Source organism: Pinus tabuliformis, chromosome J, assembly GCF_031772625.1.
Source record: "Pinus tabuliformis cultivar Carrire ecotype Pingquan chromosome J, CPIR1, whole genome shotgun sequence".
Classification (NCBI taxonomy): domain Eukaryota; kingdom Viridiplantae; phylum Streptophyta; class Pinopsida; order Pinales; family Pinaceae; genus Pinus; species Pinus tabuliformis.
In genome coordinates this window covers 542,605,136-542,617,147 of record NC_142295.1, presented here as the reverse complement: position 1 = coordinate 542,617,147, position 12,012 = coordinate 542,605,136, and the positions used below count along the sequence as shown (strand labels likewise).

The following is a 12,012-nucleotide window of genomic DNA, read 5'->3' as shown; positions in this document are numbered from 1 at the left end:
ATAGACTGCATTGGGAGCTTCAGCCATGGCAGGCAAGTTATAGAAAGTAGGGAAAGTGTATTCCATGGCTTCACTTGGCATATGATTGGGCGTGAAATGGTGATGAATGGGAGCCCCCACAGGGATGCTCCTCGATGAATGGGAGCCCCCACAGGTTCCCGATCAACGTTCCCAGGCGAAACAAACACCGGAAACCCCTCATTCTAGACCGCAAAGCTCCCGTAAAGCTCCAACGTTCCTGTAGGAGCTCCCGACTGTTTTGGAGCATTTCGTACCAGCTCCCAAGCTCCCAGGAGCGCCGGAGCGTGGGGTACCTCCTCTCCAAGGGCTGGGAGCGGTACCCGTGCAACTATGTATATAACCCTCATTATTATGGGATACTCCGCTAGGAGAGACTTGAGTACTTACCGATAAATATGAACCCAAGATATATCAAGATCTTATTATGTTAACATTTATAAATATGGGAACTCTGCTAGGTGGCGATTTCTTGCTTATTGTGGGAAATACCCTGTGAATGCTAAAAAAGGGAATTCTTAAAGACAAAATGGCAGTATTACAAATTTACTATATTTGGCACATTATTAAATTTTAGTGTAAAATTCTATTGCCAAGGTAAATGACATGAAAGATTCATTCCTAGATGTAATGTATTATGTTGATGGTAAGAGGAGACAGATGACATACTTAAATAGGATATAAAGAGGGTAATAATGATTATAATAATAATTGTCATGTGGAAGGCATGTTGGCCAAGGAGATCACGAGTTTGAATTCATGTGGGTCCATCAGGGTTAGGTGTGCATGTTGTCCATTGACAGCGTTTAATCTGAGCATCATTCACAGAATGTGAGATGCCCAGTGGATTTCCCTGAGCAAATTTTTCATGGAAAAAATATAAAAATAAACAATAATAATTGCTGGACACATATCAATGCCAAGATAATTAGACAAAGCAGATTAGTTATATGAAATATTGCTTTATACCAGTACAAGCAAGTCAGCGAGCCTCTCATGCAGTTGTCATGGGTCCTCCTAGCACAGGTCCTCTGCCTCTTTCTCTCTCTCTCACGCACACACACACTCACACACAAACACAGTTATCAATGTAGTCAAAACCACCTGGTTTTAATCTGTTTTTGGGGTAAGCTAGTTCAGCCTCAAATGGGTCAACTCACTGGTTTAAGGTTTGAATCAACTGATCTTGATAGGTAAATTGTGCGTCCACTGTCCACTTGTGGTTCATTCAACCTTAAAAGTCAAAAAAAGAAAAAGAAAAAACCCTAAAAAATCCCAATCTCGTTTGTCCAATTGGCCTAGTAATGTTTTCCACAACCAGTTTCCTTTTAGGAATTGTATTTAATGTTGACATTTGCTTTCCCTTTACATTTTACTTTCATTGAAGTTAACTTTTGACTTTAAAAGTTAAAAGTGGGATCCTCATTTCAGGATGTTTGGTATGGGACTAGAGATATTGAATTTCACAAAAAGAAAATAGAAATTGGGGTGTTTCTTAGCTTTCATCACGTTGAACAACATTTTCAACATCAACATATATGCAAAACCGAACCCTGTGTACCCCTTTCTCTTGCATGCCCTGAGCCGGGAATTGTGGAATTATAAGATTGAAACCTAGAAGGGGAATATGCTGCTCAATGATGCCCATTGACTGAAACGTATAGGCTACTCAATGGTGCCAATGAATTGAAATCTATATGCTATCTAATGGCACCAACTTATTTGAAACATCAAATTACAGCTACTGTTGAAGCCATTCAACGGTAAGAAGCTAACTTCAGATTCTTGGACCCCATAAGTTGGTCAAATGAGCTAGACTTCAGATGAGTTACGTACTCATTTGATTATAGTATGATGATTTTTGGAATCTAAAGGCCATTCAGTGTAGAAAATCCACGAAAATTCTGCTTCTGCTTGAGTGAACAAATCTGAAACTAACTTGTAACCCAAGACACAGAATTTTCTCTACTTAATTTGCAGCGAAATCAGAACAGAAATAAACACAGTCACACGATAGCAAAAACACAATATTTTTCTAGGGAACCCAACTGGGAAAACCCTCTGCTAGCTGTAGAAATTTTATTGACAAAGTTGAGCAAATAGAATTAATTACAAGGCAAATTGTTTCACTTAGAGAACAAGGCTGTTCTCTCTGCTGACACTTAGCTGAAACCTGCTTGCAACAACCCTGTCCTTAGCTCCTAAATCCTTGCGCTGGCCCTGGAAATTCCTCCTATTTCCTAGCGCATACCAGCAAGAATTTTCTTTGCCAAACACTGTGTATAGGCCTCTCCTTCACGCTCTTCCTAGCTCTGCTAGCTCACACACAAAACTCGTGCTCTCTATTGTCTTGTCTCACCAACTCGTGCTCACAAAACAACAAATCAATTCTGTGTCTTTGTCCTCCTTATAAGCTTTTTGAATTAGCTAAAATTGGCAAGTTTTATTTTTAGAAATCGAACTTGTGATTGATGAGTTAACTGACTCATGTAACTCAATTAGTCTCAATTTAGAACTTGAGACTCTTTACCTGTCTTTTTCCCAATTATAACTCGCACTAGAAGACAACAAACTGAGCCTCCCACTAATCGCATGAGTTAAACTACTTCATGCACTCATCCTAATTTTTAGGAACTTGTCCTAACTTTTAGGAATTTGTACTAATTTATAGGAACTTGTGCATGCTAAGGACAACACTGCTTGTGGTCTCTTTGACTAAGGTGCAAGTCAAAGAAGACCTTCACTTGCTACTTTTCAACACTCCTTTCGAGGAAGGTGCTTCTGAAAGAACCTCGTCCACTAGGATTTGTCTCCAATACTACTACCTGCTCCCTTTGAACTAGAAGACTTCTTGCTTTCTTTTGCGGATTCTGATCTGAAGACCTGTTCTTTCCCACCATGCTCTGCGAGTCTATCACTTCAGTCATAAGTGCCATGTACCTTGTGTATATCCATGGCTGCTTACTCCAGCTGAAGGTGATACTGGAAGATCCAACTCTATCTTGATCTCCATTAAACAAATCCTTTACCCTCTTGGCTCGAACTCTTCCTATATTGGGAGGCACTGAATAAGTGGCTGCCTCCACTCGCCCTGGGTTATGCTCCTCATCATCCTGTTGGTCAGCCCATCTGCCAACTAACGTAGACTCAAACTGAGATACTGGCTGAGGCTCTGTCTTGAGAGCTCTATCTTGCTCTCGCTCAATCACCACTTTTCTACTCTGAGCTCTCCCTGCCTTGCTGCTCAAGGCTGCACCTGTCTCTATCTGGAACTTGTAGAGATTCTTCTTCCTTACACCTATTTGCTTCTTACATCCATAAGCTAAGCGTTGGAGGTAAGCCTTACCTCTGCTGAAGATGACATCATACAAGATTTTGCTTTAATCCTAGAACATAGAGGACATCTCTGAGATGAAGAGGATTCCCTGACTCCCTTTGAAAGCTGACAATACCAACTCCTCTAGCTACATACATGCCATCATCTCCTAGTTCGATCTCAAATTGCATGTCCTTCTCCTTCAGGTGGCTTAAACTCTTCTTGTTCTCGATCATGTGGAATGATGCTCTTGAATCAATATACCATACATTGTTGTCTGTTGAGCTTGCCATGCAAGCTATCAATGAAAAATCTTTCTCAAATTGGGCAAAAAATGCATCTACCTCCATTGATGCAGCTACATTATCCTTACCAGACTCCTCCTTTCGCTTAGGACACTTAGTGGTAGAGTGTCCAAACTCATGGCAATGGAAGCACTTGATCTTGCTTAGATTCTTCTTCTTGCTCCTTTGACTGGACTCAGCCTCTTCTTGGCCCTTCTTGCCCTTGGCCTTGCCTTCCAGGGCAAGGTTCTCTTCGTCCACTGTTGTAACTGATCTACCATCTCTAGTCCTTCTCTGGATCTCTTTCGGAATGCAGTCAGTCCAAAACCTTTCTCAATTGGGAAAATTTTCTCTACCATTGAAAACATCTTAGAAACCATACAAAGACTTGTGAAGTACCAGTGAGGCCAAACTCACAAGGTCATGATCAGACACAATCACGCCCACACCACCCAGTTCATCTCGTACTCGAGTGAACCTTGACAAATATGTGACGATGGGCTCATCCTTGCTCATACAGATGCTCCTCAACTTATCCTTAAGAGCAAGCTTCTTGGTATCACTAGTACTCTGATATAATTCTAAAATAGTTCTAAACTTCTCAAAAAATGTCTTCTTCTCATGGATATGAGGAACTATATGATCTCTAACCCCTTTTAGAATAATCCTCGATGCCTTGATATCATTCTTAGTACATTGGGTTAACTGTTAGGGATCTTGTGGTGGTGGCATAGCTTGCTTCACAAATTCTCCCATCCATTATCCTCAAAAACTATCATGATCCTCCCTTTCCATGGAACGAAGTTTGATGCTTCCTCTAAACAGTGATCTGCTCGCAATCCTTGGTATACCATCTTGCTTCCCTAGAGAGCTCTCCAACACTTGCCCACTAACGGCCTTTTTGTCCTTCACAAGAAGCTGTACTTAGGGCTCAAATAAGGGAACTTCTAACCAATGTTTTACAACTCGGACTCGGACTCGGACTCTGCCGAGGATCGACTCGGACTCGGACTCGGACTCGGTAATGACTCGGCCGGCTCGATTTCAATGACTCGGTCGTTGTAAAAAATACATTAAATATTTATTTTTTTTATAAAAAAACATAATTTTAAATATTTTAAACATAATTTTAAAGATTTTCATTCAAGTTTCCAAACACACAACATTATAATATACATGGAAGACAACATATGATCAAAGTAGGCTCATGAACCAATCCATTATATCAAAATGGTACGGTGTACCCAATGGCAATAGTAAATACATAGTCAACTGTAGTCTGTCATACATGATCAAAGACTCAAGAGTCAAAACAAAATACAAATAACCAAGGAGGCTAGTAGCTACTGCCAGAGGAGCCAAGATCATCTCGACCAATCTCTGGATCATCATCATCAGAGTCAGACAAGGGGCCCATGGCTCCTCCTCATCATCATCGTCTCCAACTGCAACTGTAGAAGTGGTGCCAGTACCACTAGGCTGTGCAGCAGATGCAAGCTGAGATAGAGTACAAATGCGGCTGCGCTTCTGTCGTGGCTGAGCAGAGGAAGCACCTACAACTGGAGTCCTACTAGCTGGCTGTGAGACTGAGGCTGGTGGATTGGGATCTGCATTCAACTGAACACGCTGCAGTGGATCTCCAACATCAATTTCATCAAGATCCTCATCAGGATCAAACTCTGGTAGACGACTCTCCACTACCCAATCTGATGTTGGATCAATGTCTTCCAACACAATGGGATCTGAATCAGGTCTTTTGTTCAGCAATTGGTTCCGTCTGAGCCGAAGGTTGTATTGGACAAAAACTAGATCATTCAACCGTTTTTGCTCCAAACGGTTTCTCTTCTTTGTGTGAATCCTCTCAAAGACAGACCAATTGCGCTCACACCCAGATGCACTGCAAGTTTGACTCAAAATACGAATTGCAAACCTTTGCAATTCAGGGCACTGGCCACCAAAGGCCTCCCACCATTGTGCTGCAAAAAACATAGGAGTGTAATGAATTATGAGTTAGATGAAGGCTGAAGCTCAACAAAATTACAAATTATATCTAACTTTCAAATTATAAATGATTTAACAAACTTTAATAAAAAAAGTAAAACCATTAAGAAATTGAAAATTGAAATTTTTGTTTACCTGGCTCATCTGCTTCTCTTGCAATCTTTGCTAGGTTCTTCCCAAAGGTACCTGTTGCATTGCTGAAGGATGTGACCTGCTGATGTATCAGCAGCTGATCAGACTCCGATGGGACCATGCGCTCAATGCAATCAACCAGTCCATCTCTGACCTCCCCCCTCAAAGCTCCTGACTCCTTAGCTTTATAATGATACCGTGGGTTCAAAAAATACCCAGCTGCATGTATAGGGCGATGGAGTTGATTGTTCCATCTTTCATCAATGATTGCCCAAATGGGCCCATACTTTGCCACTCTATCCTTGTATGCTGTCTTTATTTGCTCCTTTGCTTGATCCATAGCCTCATAAATGAAGCCCATAGCCAACCTTTCCCCATCCACCAACCGCAACACCTTAACTAGTGGCTCAACAAGCTTCACAATCTCTGCTGCCTTTCTCCAAAAAGTTTCATCATGGACTTTCCTTTTCAATTCTCTGCCTTCTGGTTTGTTAGACCAACTGCTTTGATTCCATTCATCACTAGAAAACATCTTTTGCAAGTTTCTATGTTGGGAAAGCATAGATTGCAATGTCAAAAAATGTGTAGCAAATCTAGTGATGGCAGGCCTAATGATATCCTTGCCTCCAGTGTGTTTCCTCATGAGACTCAAAACCAGTGTATGATTGTAGATAAATTTTGTTATGCTTTTGGCATTATCTACAGTGTTTCTGACCCAATCTAATTTTCCAATATCCTCAAGCATGAGGTCTATGCAATGTGCAGCGCATGGGGTCCAAAAGATGGTCTTATGTTTTTCCTCTAACAGTCTACCAGCAAGAACATAGTTAGAGGCATTGTCTGTGATGATTTGAACAACATTAGCCACCCCCACACCCTCAATAACCTCATCCAATAGCTGAAACAACAAGTGGCCATCTTTTACCTTATCAGATGCATCAACTGATTTTAAAAACATGGTTCCCTGTGGGCAGAAGGCAAGAAAGTTTATGATGGTACGGTTTCTTTGATCAGTCCATCCATCTGACATGATGGTACACCCTGTTCTTGCCCATGATTCCTTGAAATCTTGCAAATACTCATTAATTGATTGAATTTCTTTCTGCAAACGAAACCCCCTTAGCTCTTGCATAGTAGGGCCTTTGAAGCCTTTTCCAGCAGCATGTATGGCCTCAAACATAGGCTCATAATATGGTGAACGAGCAGCATTAAAGGGGATATCAGCATCATACCACCATCTAGCTATGTAGTCACAAGCAGTCTCCCTCAATTCTTTCTTTCAATGGTCATCTAAAGTGGGCTGAGCAAGACCTTTACTAATACTAACTTCAGGACCATGTGCATCTGATGGAGAGGAGCCTGAGTGAGTGAAAAAACTTTTGATAGTCCCATCACCCTTCATTCTACCCTTTCCCTTATCTTGAACAGAAGCAAAAGAGGGAGGAACATAACGGAAAGGGTTTGATGCATCAGTTTGAGGGATAGAGGAAGAACCCTCAAACTCATAGTGGGGGTTGGCAGCCATCATTCTTTGTATCTCCCTCTTCCTCCCAATTTCAGCCTGTATCTCTTTTTGCCTAGTCTTTTCTTCTTTAAATTTTTCAAAGCTTTCCAACAAATTCTTTCTAATCTCCCCAATTTGATCAGATTGACATGCAGTAATATTGCCTTTAATCCCTGCCAAGTGTTGTTTCAGCCTATTAATCCCCCCAGGACCTTCCTTAATTTTCCTATGGCAAAACTTGCAACACATCTGATTATCAACCATTTCAACATATGCCCAAGCAGGATCTTTTGCTCTAGGTGCCATTTTTTGACTAGGAAAACAATCTGAAAATGAAAAAAAAAAAAAAATTGATTCAATGTTCATTTATTTGACAAAAAACACTCTCTAAGCTTTCTTGATATGCAACTAAAATTTACTAAGTAAAAACAGATTTGTAAGGGTGGAAAAAAATACCTCCAGGCACAAACTGCCTCCTCAAGCTTGCTCCAAAAATCAGCTCCTCAATGCTGCTCCAAATGGCTGCCCAAGAAGCTCCTCACTCCAGCTACAATGCTCCTCCAAGACTCCTCACTGCTGCTCCAAAACAAGCTCAAGAACTGCTCACTAACTCTCAAAGAAGACTCTCACTCAAATGCATAAGACTGCTGTGAGTGAAATGAGAGCATTTGGCTGTCTTAAATAGAGTTTGGGAGGGGGAAATGGACCCCAAAAGCATTAAACAAATCACAATAACCCTTTAGAATCCACAAACCCTAACTAACTTTACCAAAAATCAGCAAAAAATTGATTTTTTTTTTATTAAAAACGCTGCCCAGCCGTCCTTTCTATGACTCGGCCGAGTCAATACGGGACCCGGCCGGGTTGACCGAGTCAGCTATGACTCGGCCGAGTCATTGGCTGACTCGGCCGAGTCATAGCTGACTTGGTCAGCCGAACCGGGTCATGGGCTGGGTCAATAAACTGGGCATTGAAACGGCCGTTTCCGTTTCGGTTCGGCCGTTTCGTAAAACATTGCTTCTAACAGCCCTCCAACCTGCACTCAAGCTGCCCACCAAATCTATCCAATCTGGACACCACCACTTAGCAATTACATCAACATGGAAGACACATACATACCTCAGAAAGATGACTTCTTTCTGCCTTCTCCTTCTCGGCCCTGTGCATAAACTCCTATGAATTTAGGCCCTGGTTAGGGCTTGATGACAGTCCATGTCAGCCCTCCAATTCTGGCCCCAAAACTCCTCAGAAAACTGCGCTATACCTTCTCCACTAGGCCTTCCTTTCTGCGCTATCACTCGGCCACCTTTATACTGCTGTTCCAGCACTTAGAGACCTTAGACCAGCCTCAACCTAGGGCTCGGCCATACCTGTAATATTACAGAGATGCTCGGCCTGCTGTACAGAGAAATAACAATAAAAAAACTATGCACCGAAGCAGCCCAGATCTGCTCCTCTTCAACGCTGCGGCTACCACAGGTGTTTCTCCAATGATGAATTGATCTTGTGATGAATGAATCACCTTATGCTGGTCTTTATTCTGTTCCTGGCTCTGATACCATGTAGAAAATCCACGAAAATCCTGCTACTGCTTGAATGAACAAATCTGAAACTAACTTGTAATCCAAGACACAGAATTTTCTCTACTTAATTTGCAGTGAAATCAAAACAGAAATAAGTGGTCACACGATAGCAAAAACACAATATTTTTCTAGGGAACCCAACTGGGAAAACCCTCTGCTAGCTGTAAAATTTTTATTGACAAAGTTGAGCAAATAGAATTAATTGCAAGGCAAATTGTTTCACTTAGAGAACAAGGCTGTTCTCTCTGCTGACAGCCTGACACTTAGCTGAACCTGCTTGCAACAACCCTGTACATAGCTCCTAAATCCTTGCGCTGGCCCTGGAAATTCCTCCTATTTCCTAGCGCATACCAGCAAGAATTTTCTTTGCCAAACACTGTGTATAGGCCTCTCCTTCACGCTCTTCCTAGCTCTGCTAGCTCACACACAAAACTCATGCTCACAAAACAATGAATCAATTCTGTGCCTTCGTCCTCCTTACAAGCTTTTTGAATTAGCTAAAACTAACCCATGTAACTCATCTAGTCTCAATTTAGAACTTGAGACTCTTCAGTCTTCACTTGTCTTTTTCTCAATTATAACTCGCACTAGAAGACAACAAACTGAGCCTTGCACTAACTGCATGAGCTAAACTGCTTCATGCACTCGTCCTAACTTTTAGGAATTTGTCCTAACATATAGGAACTTGTGCATGCTAAGAACAAGACTGCTTGTGGTTTCTTTAACTAAGGCGCAAGTCAAAAAAGACCTTCACTCGCTACTTTTCAACATTTAGAACCTCAATATTTATATATCTTCTCTTAGAGTTTTAATTTTATGCATGTCGAAGTTTATATCTTGATGTAATTTTGCTATTTGCACCCTTGCATTGTAAATAAACGGACTTTGCATATTTGGAGGTTGTGAGCCCAAATATGCCCGTCCTAGTAGAACATTTTAGCCCAATGTTAGTCATAAAGTTATATTTTGTAATTGTCATATAGTCTCCAAGAAATAAGTGATGGGGTCAATGGAATCTTGGAAATATATTATAATCTGATGATGTACTTATTATCCATTGGGTCATGAGTTCTATATCATGATATCAGTTCCTAGTTAGGAAGACTTAACATCTGGTTGAATGGATTCTGGGGCTTCCATTGTATGTCAAACGGTTATAGATGGATATTAAACATCATTCTTTCAAAAACATATTAGTCTCCCCAGGGGTTGAAGGTTTTAAAATGCCATAAGACTTGAGGAAGGTTGAGAATGGTGCATTTTTCATGAGCCTCAGGAGGATGGGTGGTGCAGGATGAAGATGTGCATTGAGGAGGTGGGCAAGGAAAATGTGGTCAAGTTTATTCTTCCAAGGAAAAACTTGCAGGGCAATGCAAAAGATGCTTCCCCACATTCATAGCTGGCATCCTTGATGGACTCATCAGTGTAGAATAATGTTCCTAACCTAGGGGGATGTGAACTGGGCACCTGCTGCCACAGGCTAACCAAATGCCCAACAATGTTGATGACAACTGCTTGAGCTAATCTCATCGACTAGAAATATGGTCAAGTTATAACAGATGTTGCTGCTAATAATGCATTCGCAAGGGATATAATTGAGTATGGCCCAATTTTTTTTAACTCTTTCTGCTGTGTGTGTTAGTATTTGTACACTGGCCTTTATGCATATGCACATCACATTAGATGTTGTACAATTCCTGATTTTTGTACTATCAACATTTGATTCAAAGTAACCGGAAAATCAAGTGATTTTATAGACGAGAACATGCAAATAACATATATGCTGATTATAAGTGAATTACATGCTTTGTATAGTGATTTCTGAGGCTGGTCACTGGTAGACATGGGTCCTACAGCAAGACATTCGGGGGATTCCCCCATTATAGGAATGGGAACACCCTTTTATTAATGGGCCGTCTCATGTCCTATAGAGAACTACCCAGAGCCCAATGTTCATTATTTTATTTAGTAAAAATAGTTACAAGAACCAATCCATCGAATTCTGATATAAGAAACTCTAAAATATGGAGATTCTGCACCCCTTAAGCTGCTTTTGTTTCCCATAGAGGACCACCCAAATGCTAACAGTTGCATTTTCATTGAACATTTCAGAAAATCAATTACCAGCGCTAATCCATCGAATCTATATGTCAATAAAGGGATAAATCATAACTATTATAATCAACGCCTTTTATCCAGACATAAAATTTAAAACCCCAAAGAAAATTTTTGTTTAGTCAACGTCGTTCTCTTTTCTGCACTGGTGTGAGAAAGCATGGTATTTATGTTTCAGAGGTATATTATTTGAGCCTTGTAATTTACTTAAAAAACTGAGCTGTAGTGTTCTTTGTAAAATCAAAATATATATTATAAAGTGAGATACTACAGCTTATTAATGTTTCTGTTGGAAACTATTTTTCAGGATGCTGCTATGAGATCTACTATAAGACAATGATGAAGAAAGTGGAACGGGAACAGCGGCAAGCTAGTAGTGAATGACTGCGGAACTGAACTTAGCCTTGGATTTTATCTATAATTGTTGATGCAGATTGAAGGTTTTTGTGGCAACAACAATAAATGTAATGGCAGGGTATTGTTAATTCCAATTGGCATTGCCTATACTTGGGGATGTATAACTTTCGACAGTTGAAACTTGAAAACTATCCATATTCCTTAAACTGCATGCTAGCTATTTTGATTTCTTGTATGAAACCATCAGTAGATTCTTTTACCGATGTGTATCTGAAACAATTGAAATTTTTCGAAATGTTTTAATCTAGCAAAGCTGAAACATAAGTTCCATGTTTAACGTGCCATTGTGCTAACAACCCAGCTTAGATGTGTTTCAAATAATAGAGAGGACACTGGATATCAATATGCTATACCAAAGTTTAGTAGTTCTACTTTTTCAGTTACCGTGTTTAATACGAGCAACTATGCATTTTATGATGATAAAATTGGATGGAAACTGGGAATCCTGAAGTTAATGTACTCCAAAAGAAATAGGCTTACGAAGTTCTTTCTCTACATTTTGTAAAAACAGGCATTAAAGACTCTTGTTTCTGATTTATTAAATAGAAGCCTATGGCTAGTTACAACCTTTTTGTCACACGAAGTGGTGTTTCCACTGTTTAAATATGTGGCTGTTCTCTGCGGTCAAACCATAGGTGTTCC

At 40.4% G+C, this 12,012-nt stretch overlaps 1 protein-coding gene across 1 annotated transcript in view; it reads left to right on the top strand.

Moving 5' to 3' along the window:
• LOC149228157 (succinate dehydrogenase subunit 7B, mitochondrial-like) overlaps window positions 1-11,647 on the top strand; it is a 62,212-nt gene extending 50,565 nt beyond the window's left edge. The window contains exon 3 of the mRNA XM_089378062.1: window positions 11,261-11,647. Within this exon, the coding sequence (XP_089234188.1) occupies window positions 11,261-11,337 (77 nt within the window). The 3' untranslated portion in view covers window positions 11,338-11,647. The remainder of the gene's footprint in view (window positions 1-11,260) is intronic.
• The last annotated feature ends 365 nt before the right edge of the window (window positions 11,648-12,012 follow it).